At 47.8% G+C, this 19426-nt stretch overlaps 1 protein-coding gene across 2 annotated transcripts in view; it reads right to left on the reverse strand.

The window, feature by feature from the left end:
* POC1A (POC1 centriolar protein A) overlaps positions 1–19426 on the reverse strand; it is a 64578-nt gene that overhangs the window by 19329 nt on the left and 25823 nt on the right. For both annotated transcript variants that reach the window (XM_068157908.1, XM_068157909.1), the window contains exon 10: positions 1580–1714. In XM_068157908.1, the coding sequence (XP_068014009.1) occupies positions 1580–1714 (135 nt within the window). The remainder of the gene's footprint in view (positions 1–1579; positions 1715–19426) is intronic.

The raw sequence follows: 19426 nt of genomic DNA on the forward strand, positions 1-19426 counted from the left end.
CCAACCTAAACCTCCCCTGGCGCAGCCTGAGACTGTGTCCTCTTGTTCTGGTACTGGCTGCCTGGGAGAAGAGACCAACATCTGCCTGACTATGGCCTCCCTTCAGGTAGTTGTAGAGAGCAATAAGGTCACCCCTGGGTCTCCTCTTCTCCAGGCTAAGCAACCCCAGCTCCCTCAGCCTCTCCTCATAGGGCTGTGTTCCAAACCCCTCACCAACTTCGTTGCCCTTCTCTGGACTCGTTCCAGCAAGTCAACCTCCTTCCTAAACTGAGGGGCCCAGAACTGGACACAGGACTCAAGGTGTGGCCTAACCAGTGCAGTGTACAGGGGCAGAATGACCTCCCTGCTCCTGCTGGCCACACTGTTCCTGATGCAGGCCAGGATGCCATTGTCCCTCTTGGCTGCCTGGGCACACTGCAGGCTCATGTTCAGCCTACCACCGACCAGTATCCCCAGGTCCCTCTCTGCCTGGCTGCTCTCCAGCCACGCTGACCCCAGCCTGTAGCTGTGCATGGGGTTGTTGTGGCCCATGTGCACCTAGTGTGTTTACATGTACAATTTGGAAACAGGTGGGGGTGAAGTTATGGGATGCTGCCACAACAGGGAAGGAACACTGAAGCTCAGTGCTTGCTTCCCTTTGGGTGGAGCACATTTGAGAGGCTTAAAGCGCAAGAAGAGAAAGCAATATTGGGAGTCAGTACAGAGCTCGGGATGGCAACGGAAGTAAGCAAAATGCTATGTTTGGTAGGGGGATGAAGGCAAGAATGCTGGACTGCAGCTAAATTCAGCAGAAGCAAGAGGCTCCCATGTGCATTAAGAAAGCCAGTCTTGATTAAGCAATTTTCATTCTGTTTGTATCTTGAACTCGTTTTCCCTCCTCAGTAAGGTTAAGGGACAGTCCTTCCCCTTCAACTCTGTGCCTCTGCTTATGCCACTGCTGTTCTCTTTAACCAAGCAACACTCAGGAATGATGAGGAAATGATTTATAGCAGAGCACCAGAAGCAGCTTCAGCCCTTCAAGTGCTGAGGTTGTGCATGTCCCTTCCCTGGAGGGGTTCGAGGCCAGGCTGGATGAGGCCTTGAGCAACCAAGTCTAGTTGAGAGGTGGCCCTGCCTACGGCAGAGAGGTTGGAGCAGACCACTTCTGAGATCCCTTCCAACCTAAGCCATTCTATGACTCTATGATCTCTGCTAGCAAATCAGCACACTGTGGCTCCTGATCAACATCTAACTGCATGAAACAGAGTCCTACTGCCAACCCCTCTGAGAATCACCTCAGTTAAACCTTGGCTAATAGCACAGGGTGCCAGAGCTGCCTCAAGTTGTGCTCTGCTACACTGCAGCATAAAGGCACTGGAGGAAGAGCATATCCTGAGCTGAAAGGCAGGGTGAGGGAACTGAGAGAGGTAAGCTGACAAGCAGAAAAAGGCAGATTTTAAAGACAGATTGATCCAAAAAGCTACTAAAGAGTAGTAGTTTGGAAGGAGTTGCACTGATTCTATGAAAGTGTGGCAAAACATTCCAGATTCTTCCAGTCAGAGGTACCTTTTTCACTGCAACATTAGGGAGCAAACCATACCTGGGTCAGAAGCAGCAGCTGTTCCTGAAGAAGCTCCAAAGTATTTGTGAGGCAGTTCTCTGGCTGCTCGTGGCTCCCACTGGAATCCTGAGGTTTTGTTTCCTTATTACAAGCACCACAATCTGTTTCTGATTGCTAGAAAAACAAACAGACATCATCTGTAACTGCAAGCAACAGGACAAGGATTCCTGTTTCATGGCAGGTGAAGAACAGTTTATGCTGGGACAGTCTGTGCCATTAACAACAGGCAAAGGAGAACAAGAATTGTTTGCTCTTGCATTAGCTGGAAGAGGAGAAGCTGCTGCAGACTTGTCTGCCTTCCTCATGTGGAGAGATGTTTGCTGTTTTTCCTGGTGGTGTAGTTTTGGGTTGGCTTGTTGTTTAGTTTTTGTTTGGTTGGGGGGGTGATTGTTTGTTGTTTGTTTTGTTTGCTTAGGTTTGGGGTTTTAAACCATCGGGAAAAGCAAACCTTAGATACTAATCATGAAGCAATCCTCTCAGGTTCATGTTTTCTCTGTGCAAAGAGCTTTGGTGTGCTCATGTGGGACAGAGGCAGGGACTGTACAAGTAAATACTCACTGGAGCCACATGGAAACATGACATTTACAACTTCAGAACTGAAGAGACCAATTATTAAAGTAAAAGCCTCTCTCCATGTTTTATAAGCTGAGGGAGAGTAGGTTTAGACTGGACCTTAGGAAGATCTTCAGTGCAAGGGTAGTAGGACTCTGGAACAAGTTGTCCAGGGAGGTTGTGGATGCCTCCTCCCTGGGGGTATTCAAGGCCAGGCTGGATGAGGCCTTGAGCAGCCGAGTTGAGTTGAGAGGTGTCCCTGCCCATGGCGGAGAGGCTGGAGTAGACAATCACTGAGGTCCCTTCCAACCTAAGCTGCTCTTTCACAGTATCATAATATCAGTAAGGGTTGGAAGGGACCACAAGGATCATCCAGTTCCAACCCCCCTGCCATAGGCAGGGACACCCCACACTAGATCAGGCTGGCCAGAGCCTCAGCCAGCCTGGCCTTAAACACCTCCAGGGCTGGGGCCTCAACCACCTCCCTGGACAACCCATTCCAGGGCTTCACCACTCTCATGGTGAAGAACTTCCTCCTCACATCAGCCTATTCTATGTTTGGTAGGGGGATGAAGGCAAGAATGCTGGACTGCAGCTAAATTCAGCAGAAGCAAGAGGCTCCCATGTGCATTAAGAAAGCCAGTCTTGATTAAGCAATTTTTATTCTGTTTGTATCTTGAACTCGTTTTCCCTCCTCAGTAAGGTTAAGAACAAGTTTACCTTGATACTTCAATTTTAATTGTTTCACTTATGCAAGCTTGAATATTCCACTCAGAATAAATTAAGTTTCAAAAGCCCAAACAGATCTCTACTAGAGAACTAATTCTTCTTTCCTTTTCTTTCAAAATGCTAGCTTTCTCCCAGAACAAAGATTATTTGCATTATTCATCTGCATTACTGCCAGCAAAAGTAGTTCAGAGTTTATTTAACTAAACAAGGTAGCCAACTGATTAAGCAACTGCAGACACAAGCTTCTCAATTTACACTCACAGACAAGATCTGAATCTAAAGCCAAGATCTCACTACTCAAAACTTAGTTCTCCATGGCCCGATGCCTGGTACAGGCTCCATCCCATGCACTTATTACTCACTCCTGTGACTGAAGTCTGCAAATCAACAAAGCAGCAAGAAATTCTGACAGTCTGAAAAATGTCTTCAAAGTTCTCCCCCATGTGCTTTTTCTGAGCAAGGAATGAAGAGTTGCTTCTCCCTCTTCTCCCATCCCCACCGCAATGCACGCGTTTCTCACCAGCGCTGTGTCAATTCTCCTGCTCAGCTCTATTTGGTGTCAGGTGTATGAGAAGTGCAACCAAGCTTCAAGGAGATCCTGGACCAGCTCACATAAAACATTAACCCTCTAACTGTTTAGTTCATTATGAAGATACACAGAATCATAGACTCTCAGAATCAATAAGGTTGGAAGAGACCTCAAAGACCATCAAGTCCAACCTGTCACCACAGACCTCATGGCTAAACCATGGCACCAAGTGCCACATCCAATCCTCTCCTGAACACCTCCAATGATGGTGACTTCACCACCACCCTGGGCAGCACATTCCAACAGCTAACAACTCTCTCTGTGAAGAACTTCCTCCTCACCTCAAGCCTAAACTTCCTCTGGCACAGCTTGAGGCTGTGTCCTCTTGTTCTGGTGCTGGTTGCCTGGCAGAAGAGACCAACCCCTTCCTGGCTACAACCACCCTTCAGGTAGTTGTAGAGAGCAAGAAGGTCTCCCCTGAGCCTCCTCTTCTCCAGGCATACACATGTAAATACACATATATAAATACATGTATTTGTGTATATACAACAACCCTTTGCACTGCTGGAAGTCACTGACTTAAGACACAGAAAGGCTCCCAAGGCTCAAGTCCAGCCCCACAGTTAGGCAAAACAAGCAATCAACAGTGCAAACCCCAAAAAAGTGACTACATGGGAAGCTGGAAATTGGGAAGTGGGGAGGGACAGGACCCAGCAAGAATAGGCCTTGACAGGAGATGCTACTGTCCAGGAAACCTGTTAGTAAGGGCCAACCACTCTTCCAGACCCTGACAACGAAGCAATCCTCAAACAGCCAAGCATCACAGGACCAGCTTTGCATAAGGAACAGGAAATGAATGGAAAGGTTTAAAGGACAGATGTAACAACTGCTCCACAGGGATCACTGTGCTGCACTGCAGGCTTGGGAAGCAGCTGTGTATCAGGTGGTACCAGCCACACCAGACTGCTAATTTGCTTCCTCCCACTTGCTTGGGTAATTTGGATTATCTGCCGGCCCTGTGCCAACACAGCCCACGCTCTGGGTCACACTGCACAGCCTCTGCATGGGAGCCACACTCCAGCTACTCCTGTGCTGCAGGTAGCCCAAGAGCCACATGTTGATCACTGAGGCATTGATTCAGTTGAGTCAAATAGAATAAACCAGGTTGGAAGAGACCTTTGAGATCATTGAGTCCAACCTATCACCCAACTAAACCATGGCACCTAATCAAACCTAATCAACTAAACCATGGCACCAAGCACCCCATCCAGTCTCTTCCTAAACACCTCCAGGGATGGGGACTCCACCACCTCCTTGGGCAGCACATTCCAATGGCCAATCTCTCTTTCTGTGAAAAACTACTTCCATAACATCCAGCCTAAACCTCCCCTGGTGCAGCTTGAGACTGTGTCCTCTTGTTCTGGTGCTGGTTGCCTGGGAGAAGAGACCAGCCCCCACCTGGCCAGTACCTCCCTTCAGGTAGTTGTAGAGAGCAATAAGTGTCCCCTGAGCCTCCTCTTCTCCAGGCTAAGCAACCCCAGCTCCTTCAGCCTCTCCTCATAGGGCTTGTGAAATATGCTCTTGCAGAGATGGGGGGAAAGCCAGCCTTACAGGGCTGCTATTTGCTGTTTAAACTTAAAAGTAAAAGCAAACCCCCAACCCCCCAGCCAGCACTTTTACATGGGTAATGTGCTCCAAAAGCCATGCTTTCTTGTTATTTTAAGGCTAACTATCCTATTTTGATGATGTCACTTTAGACCAGTCAATCGTGGCACAGCAGAAATTTGAGCAAGCTAACACTGCTTACAACCTCCACTTAAAAACCCCAAATGATGATGAGCTATCCACTTCAAAACCCATTAGAACAAGCTGACTCACAGAAGCAGAAAAATGACTGTACCAACATACTCTCTGCCTCTATCTTTGGAACATATGTCAGACAGCCTCTCAGAAAAAGCTGCTGCATTGAACTCCAGTTGATATCCTCTTTGTTACAGTCCACAAAGCTTCAGAGTCTGGCATCTTTGTAAGGGAAATACTGCCAAGATGCCCCACATCTGATGCTTCAGGGTCAGGTGGTCCCTCATCACAGCAAGTTGAAGCCAGGGGCAGCAGCAGCTCTTTGTCACAGATGCTACACTCTGCTGATCAGCTTACAGGCTATGTACCACCCCCGTGAAAAGCCAAGCAAGCCACCTGCACAAAGATCATGTGGGCTCCTGAAGGCACTGGGAATGGTGACAACACCCCCAAGAACAGAAGTGTAACTACATTTAAAAACAGAAGCATGACAATACTGCCCTACTCCAACCACCACAGATGCCTAAACAGCTCCTTACCAGACATCATCTAGAAGATAGAATAGAACAGAATAAACCAGGTTGGAAGAGACCTTCAAGATCATCACGTCCAACCTATCACCCAACACCACCTAATCAACTAACCCATGGCACCAAGCACCCTGTCAAGTCTCCTCCTGAACACCTCCAATGATAGCAACTCCACCACCTCCCCAGGCAGCCCATTCCAATGGGCAATCACTCTCTCTGTATAAAACATCCTCCTGACCTCCAGCCTGAACTTCCCCTGGCACAGCTTGAGACTGTGTCCTCTTGTTCTGGTGCTGGCTGCCTGGGAGAAGAGACCAACCTCTGCCTGGCTACAACCTCCCTTCAGGTAGTTGTAGACAGCAATAAGGTCACCCCTGAGTCTCCTCCTCTTCAGGCTAAGCAGCCCCAGCTCCCTCAGCCTCTCCTCATAGGGCTTGTGTTCCAAACCCCTCCCCAGCTTTGTTGCCCTTCTCTGGACACCTTCCAGCAAGTCAACCTCCTTCCTAAACTGAGGGGCCCAGAACTGGACACAGGACTCGAGGTGTGGCCTAACCAATGCAGTGTACAGGGGCAGAATGACCTCCCTGCTCCTGCTGGCCACACTGTTCCTGATGCAGGCCAGGATGCCATTGGCCCTCCTGGTTGCCTGGGTACACTGCAGGCTCATGTTCAGCCTACCATCAACCAGCACCCCCAGGTCCCTCTCTGCCTGGCTGCTCTCCAGCCACTCTGACCCCAGCCTGTAGCACTGCATGGGGTTGCTGTGGCCAATGTGCAGAACCCAGCACTTGGATGTGTTCAATCTCATGCTGTTGGACTCTGCTCATCTGTCCAGCCTGTCGAGGTCTCTCTGCAGAGCCTCTCTACCCTCCAGCAGATCAACTCCTGCCCCCAGCTTGGTGTTGTCAGCAAATTTAGTGATGATTGACTCAATGCCCTCATCCAGATCATCAATAAAGATGTTAAAGAGGATCACCAGCTACAGGTTCCTTCAGCAATAAAATTCTAAGGTGGTTCATCCAGCTGAACCAGGCATGCATTCAGCCACCAAACAAAAACTATGTCAATGCATCATCAAGTGGGACCCCCAAAAGGGAGGCTTTCAACCCTTTGAATATTCAGTTACAGGGCACGAGCACATTCTGCCCAGTCTACCCTGCCACAGCAGGTGCAAAACCCAAGTATCCAACACCCACACCTACAGACAGCACTTTGAATTGCTGCCCACAAACAGGCAGAGAAACTGAAGCCAGTTTGCCCTAGCTTCTTACTCACCTTACCTGCCCTTATGGCATCAAACATCTGATGCTTCAGGGTCAGGTGGTCTCTCATCACAGCAAGCTGAAGCTAGGGGCAGCAGCAGCTCTTTGTCACAGATGCTACATTCTGCTGATCAGCAGTCTGAGACACATCCAGGCAGGCTTCTCAAACAGGAACCCTCTATATAGTGCTCAGGAAGGGTTAAGCCTGGATTTGCCCAGCAGAGGAGTGTTCAGCACACCACAGAGCTCACTGAGAATGCCTGCAAACTGCCAGCAAGAACAGACAGCAATGCTACACACTGTAAATGCAGCCCATCCTGCACAGAGCAGCAGCAGGACAGCAGCAAAGGATCAGCTGACAGCCAGTTCAGCCAAGGCAGAGACGCACGCTGCATCTCAAAGACTAAGCCCTTTCCTTTTCACAGGCTGAAGCACAGCATTTGTACCCAGCTGGATCTGATTCACAAGAAGCAGTACAATTGACTTTTGCTGAAAAGGCTGAAGAGCCCCAGTAGGTATTTTTGAATTGGCACTACCCAAAGCAGGTCCCTCTGCTACCATCTAGCACAAGCCTTGTGAACAGAGGGCAACAGTGATACCATGGCCTTCATACCGTGGAATCAAAGAGAAAACCAGGCTGGCTGTTTATTTCATTTGTGATTTTGGGGTTGGTTTTTTTCCCAATCCTTTTGTGGTTTTCATGCCAAAGTCTCCATTTGGTACAGCCAAGGAAAGCCAAGACTTCACAAGGCACATGTTGGGGCACTTCACAAGTAGCCCAAATCTCAATGGCATCCTGGATTCTGTTTGACATTCATTCTAAAAGGCTGCTGAACAGTGTGATGAGCTCAAACTCACTTTCCTTCAGCAAAAAAAAAAGAGAATAGAGACTGTAATGCTCAGAGACAGCCTGTCTGCCCTGAGCACCCACCTGGACTCCTGTCTAGTTCAAACACAGCAGCGACACCATCTGAAGCTGTGTTAGGAAAGCAGCAAAGCTGCTGCTATGGAATCCTCTGTACAGCTTCCAAAGCTGACAGTGGTAAGCATTAAGCATCACTGTGGGGTCCTTCAGAGGCAGCTTTGCCCTTCACATCTTAACAAAAGAGGGAAACACTTGGAAACTTTCCTTCACCAGCCAGGCTACAGCTTGCATTTACCACTGCCTAATGGCCAGCACCTCTGAAAGGAAATGTGCACCCAAGAGAGGCAGAACTGAACTGCCCCAGACTGAAACATTCTCCAGTTTTGTAAAAGAGGATTCAAAATCACCTCCCTGCTACTGTCCAGCAGAATTTAGAATAGAATAAACCAGGTTGGAAGAGACCTTCAAGATCATCACATCCAACCTATCATACAACACCACCTAATCAACTAACCCATGGCACCAAGCACCCTGTCAAGTCTCCTCCTGAATACCTCCAGTGTGGGCGATTCCACCACCTCCCCAGGCAGCCCATTCCAATGGGCAATCACTCTCTCTGTGTAAAACTTCCTCCTGACCTCCAGCCTAAACCTCCCCTGGCACAGCCTGAGACTGTGTCCTCTTGTTCTGGTGCTGACTGCCTGGGAGAAGAGAACAACCTCTGCCTGTCTACAACCTCCCTTCAGGTAGTTGTAGACAGCAATAAGGCCTCCTCTGAACCAGTGCTGAGCCAGCGGCTCAGCCTCTCCTCATAGGACTTGTGATCCAAACCCCTCACCAACTTTATTGCCCTTCTCTGGACACCTTCCAGCAAGTCAACCTCCTTCCTAAACTGAGGGGTCCAGAACTGGACACAGTACTCGAGGTGTGGCCTAACCAGTGCAGTGTACAGGGGCAGAATGACCTCCCTGCTCCTGGCCACACTGTTCTTGATGCAGGCCAGGATGCTATTGGCCCTTCTGGCCGCCTGGGCACACTGCAGGCTCATGTTCAGCCTACCATCAACCAGCACCCCCAGGCCAAGAAAACCCTCACAGATGAAAGGACAGCTACCTTTAACCTCACAGTACCCTGTATCTTGCAGTGAGCCAGCCACTAGTGACCTAAATACGAACAGATTTGAGAGAACTTTGCAGAAATAGAAAGAGCCTTGAAACATGCCTGGGCTTTGTGGCAGCCTGGGCACCCAGGAGCATCACAATTAACAGACACCCATGCTCCTAACCTGACTCAGCTGCAAGGTTAAGCCCAGCTGAATCCTGGGGACAGGCACCAATGACACTGCTGCAGAGGTTTCACTTACTTCAGTGAGAGCTGAAAGTGTGCAGCTTATCCAGCAGAACTGAACCCATGCATTTGCCACCAAATCTCTGCTTACAGCATCTGAACATTAAGCACTGGGAGCATGGCAAGAAGCAGCTGAGCATTAAAGGAAGAATAGATAAGCAGTTTCAGAATACAATACAGCTCTCAGTGACAAAGGGAAAACAGAAGTGATTTATTTATAGCAGCCACTTAAAGACAGCACAGTGCAACTACTTGGGGGAAGGGGAAAATTAATCCGCCTTCATTCCAGAGGTCTCTTACTGAGCCTCTTACAAGAACTGTTTTGGCTAAACAGCATTCTGGCCAGCTACTACAGTAGAATAAAATAGAATCAAATAGAATAGAATTAAACCAGGTTGGTGATCTTTGAGGTCTTCTCCAAGTCCAACCTATCACCCAACACCATCTAATCAACTAAACCATGGCACCAAGCACCCCACCCAGTCCCTAAACACCTCCAGGGATGGGGACTCCACCTCCCTGGGCAGCACATTCCAATGGCCAATCACTCTTTCTATGAAGAATTTCTTCCTAACCTCCAATCTAAACCTCCCCTGGTGCAGCCTGAGACTGTGTCCTCTTGTTCTGGTGCTGGTTGCCTGGGAGAAGAGACCAACCCCTTCCTGGCTACAACCACCTTTCAGGTAGTTGTAGAGGGCAATGAGGTCACCCCTGAGCCTCCTCTTCTCCAGGCTAAACAATCCCAGCTCCCTCAGCCTCTCCTCATAGGGCTGTGCTCAAGGCCTCTCCCCAGCCTTGTTGCCCTTCTCTGGACACATTCAAGTGTTTCGATGTCCTTCGTAAACTGAGGAGCCCAGAACTGGACACAGGACTCAAGGTGTGGCCTAACCAAAGCAGAGTACAGGGCACAATGACCTCCCTGTTCCTGCTGGCCACACTGTTCCTAATGCAGGCCAGGATGCCATTGGCCCTCTTGGCCACCTGGGCACACTGCTGGCTCATATTCAGGCAGCTGTCAATCAGCATCCCCAGGTCCCTCTCTGTTTGGCAGCTCTCAGCCACTCTGACCCCAGCCTGTAGCTCTGCATGGGATTGCCGCAGCCAAAGTGCAGCCCCTGGCACTTGGACTTGTTGAATGCCATCCCATTGGACTCTGCCCATCTGTCCAGTCGGTCAAGGTCCCTCTGCAGAGCCTTTCTACCCTCTAACTGACCAACATCTGCTCCACCTTTAAGTCATTTCCACAGTGTCTCTGTTTTAGGGTTGGTTGATTGTTTTTTGTTTCTTTGGGTTTTTCTTTTTTTTTTTAAACAAGAATACAGTTAACTGAATTTAAGTATCTGAAAAGACATTCCTCCCTTCCAGCAACACATACATCCTGTGTATCCAGTTCAGTACAGACATCCAATGCATTCAAATTCATTAAGTGCAATGAAATTTACTATCTTAGCTAAACCTCCCCTAGAAACAGAGGAGCAGACACATCCTGAAGGTGGCGGACACTGTCTGTTTGGATCTCACCTCTACTAATCCAAAAGAGAGGAAAACCAGTAAAAGTCATCTGTTTTGAAGAGTCCTTTTCACCTCAGGTAAGGTGATACTTTGCACTTTCAGAGAGCAACAGTGACATCCAGTGGAAGCACAGCAGCTTCAAGGTTAACGCCACAGGAAGGCCAGATGGAGTACAGGACTGCAGGACTCTGTGAAACGCAGAGGTAAATTCATTTCTCCCCACTACATACAAAATATCATTGACAGAACACAGATCTTCAAGTACAAGCCCACTTCTCTGGGCTAGAGAAGCCTTCCTCCTCTAAGGCAGCACTGAAGTTCCTGGAGCACTCACATACATCAGGACTTGCAGTACTCCAAGACCAGCCCACAACAGCACCTAGCAATAGGATACAACTTAAATTCACTTAGGGAAACAATTTAGTGCCAAGTGCTGCACTTTGGCTATGGCAATCCCATGCAGAGCTACAGGCTGGGGTAGGAGTGGCTGGAGAGTTCCCAAACAGCACCTGGGGGTGCTGATCGACAGCCGCCTGAATATGAGCCAGCAGTGTGCCCAGGTGGCCAAGAGGGCCAATGGCATCCTGGCCTGCATTAGGAATAGTGTGGCCAGCAGGAGCAGGGAAGTCATTGTGCCCCTGGACTCTGCTTTGGTTAGGCTGCACCTTGAGTCCTGTGTCCAGTTCTGGGCCCCTCAGTTTAAGAAGGACATTGAGACACTTGAATGTGTCCAGAGAAGGGCAACAAGGCTGGGGAGAGGCCTTGAGCAGAAGCCCTATGAGGAGAGGCTGAGGGAGCTGGGATTGTTTAGCCTGGAGAAGAGGAGGCTCAGAGGTGACCTCATTGCCCTCTACAACTACCTGAAAGGTGGTTGTAGCCAGGAAGGGGTTGGCCTCTTCTCCCAGGCAACCAGCACCAGAACAAGAGGACACAGTCTCAAGCTGCACCAGGGGAGGTTTAGACTCGAGGTGAGGAGAAAGTTCTTCACCGAGCGAGTCGTTCGCCATTGTAATGTGCTGCCCAGGGAGGTGGTGGAGTCACCGTCCCTGGAGGTGTTCAAGAAGAGATTGGACGTGGCACTTGGTGCCATGGTCTAGTCATGGGGTCTGTGTTGATAGGTTGGACTCCATGATCCTCGAGGTCCTTTCCAACCTTAGTTATACTGTGATACCGTGAAACAGCTTGCAGCTCACTTTCTTCACCAGAATCGTTTGCCCCTAATGAGCCAGGTATGTCTGTGCTGTGTAACACACATACACAGCAACAGACCTGGGCAAGCACATAATTAATAATGCATGTTGGATACACACATGCAAGCATATGCAGCCACACACACCTTGTAACATCCCCATTTGTCATCACTCTTGCTTAAAGTTTGGATTGTAGCACAAGAGTCTGCCATCCCAGCTCAAGCTTTGAAAGTTTTTCATCTTTATCTCAATGCTGACACAGAAGAGCACCTTGGGGAGGGGGGGAGGGGGGAAATAAATACATAAATCTTGCCTCCCTCTCTTTTCTTTGAGTTATGACTCAAGCATTAAAACAAGCCACATACAGCAGCAAGCTAAGTGGGTGAATTTACATTAATTAGCCTCAGATGCTGAACTTGAAAGGCAATTTTTATTCTGGCCAATAATGACTTGTCAGGACTTGCCTTATTGTTCCAGTGCCACAAAGAACAAATCTATTCACTGCAAAATGACAGAAATTAAAAGCTGATCCTCTTACTTCTGCTAAAAAGTCTTGTCAAGCCAGAACACAAGGGAAAAACAGTTGCAGCAGCACAGCTGCTCCCAGCCACTAACAGGCAAAGCTGGTGCAGTCATTCAGAGCCTCTTGGAAAGCCAAGCTGAGAGCAGCCTCTTCCTCTCTCTTAGGTCCTCCATCAAGATCAGAAACAATGCAGAAAAAATGTTAAGGCACAAAATTAGAGAGCACAAGCTTTGATCTGCTTATCACACACACACTTCTTTGCCTTACATTGACCACATCAAGAGAAAAGCAAAGCAAAGAGTTTCAGGCAAAGAGCAACAAACACAGGGACAAAACCCATTAAGCTTGTGAAAAATTCAGCTTCACACAGCAACACCACAAAAAAAACCACCCAAACAACACACACCTGGAAGAGTATTAGAGGGCTGGCCATGCACAGGGCTTCCTGGGATATATTCCAGAAAGAAGCTCTACTATGAGCTGCTTGTGAGGCAGACACTCATTTGGTTGAATGACAGAAAGCCATTCATTTTGCTCTGGTGCAGCCTCACAGTGAAATTAAGGCGCAGAAAACAGGAACAGTTTGCAGTGAGGCTCCACAAAGCACACAGCCAACTGACACAGCTATTAAGTTCTGCTCAGATAAACGTGGGCTTCCCAAGATGAAGAAACCTGGTACTGTCACTAGATACCTTCTTCTCCAGAGCATTAAAGCCAGACCCTAGATCTCACTTGGATCCAGCCTTTTCAATAACGAAAAGCCATGAGGTTACCCCCTTGGGGGCTATCCACAAAACAGGTGATGTAACACTGATGCCTTCCTGCCTGATGTTCTGGGCTGGAACCAGGTTATTTGCACCAAGTTGAAGTTCAGATGGGCCTGTGAACACACCATGCAAGACCAAGGGTTTTGTCTCTTATGTTAACAAGAGGAGGTGTTTACAAATGAATGGGCAGTGTGCTCTCTCTGGCCCAGACTACCCAGAGTTCCTAGTGACCATATCACAGTAAGAACTATTTTCTCAGAGTCTGAAGATGCATGGTTCAGCAAGAGGAGATCAAACAAGCATTCTTGACTAGCCAAGCTTGCTTACCAGAACAGATCCCTTATTCAGTAAGGGCCTGATACCTCTGGAGGTCACAGTTCATCCCACTGTAAACCTGTGGCTTCCAGCAAGATAACTGAAGACACCAAGGGAGTACTTCTTGCACAGAAAGAAATAGTAGCTGCTCTTGTGAAAAGAAGGACAGAAATGATGAGAGAAAATTCTGTCCTCCTGGCTTTCACAAGGTTTACAAGCACAGCCTCTTCAGGAAGAAGCCAAATTAGAGATCCAGCTTTGTTCACATGACAAAGGACAGAGAAGAAGGCAGGCTTTCACTCTGCCTCCATTGAGCCACTATCTCTTTGCAAACTATGACAAGCTCACATTACAGTACATGAGCAAGCTTCCTTCAATGAAAGGACAGTGAAAGTCAGGCAGCTATGGGTAACCACCTGCAACAGCACCGCTTGTGAAAGATGTGGGTTAGGAGCTCCTGAGCATCCTGTGATCACCCATAGTAAGACTCCTTCCCACTTCTATCAAGCAGGGCAGATAACAGTGGAAACACCTGGAGCATTCACCACACTGTTCCTCTTTTAAATAAATAATCCACCTACCTATTCCAAGAGGAAGGCAAATCATGTACCAGGCTAAAACCTTCCTGGGATGGGAAGACATCCTCAGAGAAACAAGGTGACAAGCGGATCAGGAAAGAGAACCATTTTGCAGGCCCCATTTTTCCTGGAGGCTGCAGGTTTGATCTCCTGCTGTTGAATACAGGATCCTTCCCTCACAACACAAAAATAAATACATAGAATGGGGTGGAGGAGGTGCAAATGACAACAGACATTCACATCCAATTGTGAAGAGCTGCAGCTCTGTGCAACACAACTGGCTCCTGGGAGATTTCACAGCCAGAAAAAAAATGCACAAGAGTATTTGGAAGTAGTAATGGGTGCCAGAATAAACCTTTATTTTAGAATAAACCAAACCAGCTTGGAAGAGACCTTCAAGATCATCACATCCAACCCATCAACCAATCCAACCCACCTAAACAACTAACCCATGGCACCAAGCACCCCATCAAGTCTCCTCCTGAACACCTCCAGTGATGGTGACTCCACCACCTCCCCAGGCAGCCCATTCCAATGGGCAATCACTCTCTCTGTATAGAACTTCTTCCTAACATCCAACCTGAACCTCCCCTGGTGCAGCCTGAGACTGTGTCCTCTTGTTCTGGTACTGGCTACCTGGGAGAAGAGACCAACCTCCGCCTGTCTACGGCCTCCCTTCAGGTAGTTGTAGAGAGTGATAAGGTCACCCCGAGTCTCCTCCTCTCCAGGCTAAGCAACCCCAGCTCCCTCAGCCTCTCCTCATAGGGCTGTGTTCCAAGCCCCTCACCAACTTCGTTGCCCTTCTCTGGACACGCTCCAGCAAGTCAACCTCCTTCCTAAACTGAGGGCCCCAGAACTGGACACAGTACTCGAGGTGTGGCCTAATCAGAGATAGTTACCAGTTTGGAAGCCAAAAGGTCAAAAAGAGAAAAGGCACATCTGGCACATGCCTAACTTGGAAGGAATTTCTTTACACAAGGAACAAGTGGCTGACAGAATGAGCTGCTGCGGTCAGCGTGGAGACCACGGCTGAAACAGGAGGCACTCAAGGCCACCCAACCAAACAAGAGCCAGCAAAGGAGGGAAGTGGAGTCAGCTTTGGAAATTCAGTCAGAGGCCTCAGTCAGCTTCATCACCAGGATCATGGGGGTTTTTTTTGGAATTAGTCTCCACTGCATTCCACAGAACAATGTTTTCAATGGCAGTTTTCCCAAAACAAGCATGTTCCAATGCCTGGACAAAGTTTTAAGCCCACCTTTGCCAAAGAGGCCTAAAGTGCCTGTCTTAGCCAAAGGATGCATTTGAAGAGTCACAGGTGTGATGGGTTAATGCCTATCCTGAAAACAAGGGGGGGGGAAGGGCTTGTGAGTGCTTTGCCCTCCCTGCAGGGCATTTTCCCAGGGGAAACTGAGTCTGTTCCACTCCCCCCTCCCTGCCCAGCTAGGGTACACAAGGGAGCACATTGCAGCCATTAGCTCTCTTTTTTGGCTTCTGCCTTCCTGGACAAGAGCTGCTGCAGCTGCCCTCCTGCTTCTCTGCCATGTGGTCAGGCCTGATCCTTCTCCCTGCTGCCTCTGTGTCTCTTCACAGAGAGACTGATTTTGTATTCTTGGGTTTTTCCCCCTCCCATCCATCCTTGTTCCTTGCCCTTGTAAACCTTACCTGCTATTGTTATGTACATATATTGTTTAAAGAAAAACCCTTTACCTCTCTACAATCCCAGCTCCCTCAGCCTCTCCTCACAGGGCTTGTGCTCAAGGCCTCTCCCCAGCCTCATTGCCCTTCTCTGAACATGTTCAAGAGTCTAATTGTCCTTCTTAAACTGAGGGGCCTAGAACTGGACACAGGACTCAAGGTGTGGCCTAACCAGTGCTGAGTACAGGGGCACAATGACTTCTCTGCTCTTGCTGGCCACACTATTCCTGACACATGCCAGGATGCCACTGGCCTTCTTGGCCACCTGGGCACACTGCTGGCTCTTGTTCAGGTTGGACACAATGATCTTGAAGGTCTCTTCCAACCTGGTTTATTCTATTCTATTCTATCCTGTCAATCAGCACCCCCAGGTTCCACTCTGTTTGGCAGCTCTCCAGCCACTCTGCCCCCAGCCTGTAGCTCTGCATGGGGCTATTGAGACCAAAGTGCAGCACTTGGATCATGTTGGACTCTGCCCATCTGTCCAGCCAGTCAAGGTCCCTCTGGAGAGCCCTTCTACCCTCTAACAGATCAACACCTGCTGCCAACTTGGTGTCATCTGCAAATGTACTGATGACTGACTCCTACTCCTTAGACTCTAGATCAAAGCAAATGCAGATCCTTATAGGATCACGACACAGGACTGTAAAACTTCATTTCTTTCCATCAGTTTCATACAATTTGCATCACAAGTCCTTGCTTGCCCTTAACTTCAGTCTTGCAGGCAATTATGCAACACTCAAGAGCAATAACCATTAGCTTATGACTTAAGAGTAAGCATTTATTTCAGAGCTACTAGAATTCTGCTGTAACATTTCAGGTCTCACATCTGCAATAAGATATTTATAAATATTTCTGACAGCTTGAGTGGTTTCTTTATCACACTTCCCCTTTTCTATGCTTTTACACCAGAGCCATGAGTGAAATTCCTGCTCATCATGAGTTTCTCTTTGCTTTAGTCCTTGTATGGAGCAGCTTCACTTCCAAAGCAAGTCACACCTCCAAGGCCTCACATATTTACAGACAATACAAGCAGATGGGCAGAGCAACTTTGAAGTCCAAGCCCTGTTGTTGTCAACCACCCCAATAGCCTGATTCATAATGAACTTCAACCAGCTGCCTGAGAAACCATCATCTACCTTCTAAAGGCTCTAGTTTCCCCACTACCTATGACATTGGACATTGTTTTAGAGCAAGTTTCTTCTCAAGCTCACCTTGATGGTATTTCTTGCCTTTTACCCCACAGGTTGTTTAGGATCATTTTTTTCTTTCTATTCATCTTGATGACAAACTAGTTTTGATCTCTGTGTTCAGGCACTTGACTGATAGCCTGACTCTCCCCATGAGAGCCAGATACTAAACAGAGTGGTTTCACACAACCACTGTTTTGATTAGCATTTGTGCTCTCACAACACTTCATAGTATCATAGTATCAGTCAGGGTTGGAAGGGACCACAAGGATCATCCAGTTCCAACCCCCCTGCCATGGGCAGGGACACCCCACACTAGAGCAGGCTGCCCAGAGCCTCAGCCAGCCTGGGCTTAAACACCTCCAGGGATGGGGCCCCAACCACCTCCCTGGACAACCCATTCCAGGGCTTCACCACTCTCATGGGGAAGAACTTCCTCCTCACCTCCAGCCTGAATCTCCCCACCTCCAGCTTCATTCCATTCCCCCTAGTCCTATCACTACCTGAGATCCTGAGAAGTCCTCCCCAGCCTTCCTGTAGGCCCCCTTCAGATACTGGAAGGCCACAATGAGGTCACCTGGGAGCCTTCTCTTCTCCAGCCTGAACAGCCCCAACTCCTTCAGTCTGTCCTCACAGGAGAGGTGCTCCAGCCCTCTGATCATCCTTGTGGCCCTAGGTGACTAGAATGGATTCACATTGCTCTCTGTACAAACAGCACCTGGTCCAAACCAGCCTGTAACACCTCAGAGAATTTGCAGTGCCCTATTTCCCATAGGCTCAGAGCATGAGTAGGTCACAAGACCTTGTCAACCAACACCATGGGACACAGATTTGCCTGTGAGCACCACACTAAAGGTCTCAGGAGCCTCTCTAAGAGTTTTTACACAACTTTTGTTGGAGGGACAAGTATTCAGGTGGTTAGTCACTGTTCAAGGGTGTTCTTCAGCATCTTCAACACACATCTTAAGAGGTTTTTCTAAGGAAGAACTAAGTTCTATAAGAGCTCAAGAATTTCCTTCCTTTCCTTAAATTACTACTGGGCAATGTGCTCTGGTAGCAATAGCAGTACAGGTGGGGGTAAACTTATCAATCTCTCATTAGCAGGCTCCTTGTCTACACTATTTAAGCCATTTCTTGGAATGTTACAAACTGAAAATACATTCTACTACAAAGGCTTTCCTTGTCTGTGCTGTATGTCAGCTTGGAATTGTACTAGACAATGTCTTCAATTAAAGCAACTAGAGTTCAAAGTTCATCCAGTTCAACAGGCTAATAAACAAAGAGGCCAATGGATTGCTGCTTTCACAGCCTGCATAACTTTTAGAACACAGGAGAAGGGGAAAAGGAAGAATGCAAGTTTTAGCCAAAACCAGACAAGGATTAATAAACACTTTCACCTTCTCCTTCCTTCTTTAATAGCTTCCTACCATCCTCTCCAAGCCACCAAGCACTAACATTCTCTAGTTTGTTGGCTTTCTTTAGAGTACCCTATTTAGTAAGACATCAGGTTTAGAGCTGCAGATTCAGATTTATCAATCATGGAATACTACAGCTATTTCAACACCTCCAATATCACCACAGCCATATTCATTACTTGTATTTACCATGACTGAAAGCAACTAAAATATATATTTAAGAAAGAATGTAAGTTTAGTAGCCCACTAAAGATCATCTAAGCTGTTAAGACTAAAGACATTGGCTCAGTTGAAAGGTGAGCTTCTAGACAACATCTGTGGCAATGAGACACAGGCAAAAACCCCCTGGTTCTCAAACTGGTTTCTAGCTTACAGTTCATGTTGAACAAGAGGTACCAAAAAAACATCCACTGTAATAACATAGCTCAGAATCCTGTAGGTAAACTCAAATGTATTAAAGGTACCTAAAGAATGATGAGGCCAAATAGAGCAGCTGAAGTGAAGCATCACATGTGCAAAAATTATGACTGGGGTGGGCAGTCAAAGGCTACTTTTGTAACAGCCACAACATCCAACAGCAGCACTACACTTAGATCAGCACATCATCCTGAATGACTTGGTGGATTTACCCATTAGATACAGTCAGAACTCAGATGTCTCAATGCATGCTTCAGGGAACACATGTGAACTAATATCTCCAAGTATTGGGAAAGAAGCTCCAGTTCAATGTCACCTATTTCTTATGAGTGAAGCCTGTGCACAGACAATTCTTCTGTCCTGGCTGATCATCGGTGGAAAGACCTCATGAACAATATCTATTTTCGTGACTAACTCCAGCCTAGAGGATCCATATCAGCTAAGAAAATGGAACTCAGCTCTTAACATCTGTTTGCTGTGGACTATCATCCAAGCCTACCAAACAGTCTTAAACACAGGCTGCTAATACAAAAATGCATACACACACCAGATTTGCCTTCAGGCGTCTTTATATTTCATTTCCCTTTAAAGTAAGTACAGTTGAACAAAG

This window comes from Melanerpes formicivorus, unplaced genomic scaffold (assembly GCF_026170545.1).
Source record: "Melanerpes formicivorus ecotype bairdi unplaced genomic scaffold, bMelFor1.0.p_v2 SCAF_38, whole genome shotgun sequence".
Taxonomy (NCBI): domain Eukaryota; kingdom Metazoa; phylum Chordata; class Aves; order Piciformes; family Picidae; genus Melanerpes; species Melanerpes formicivorus.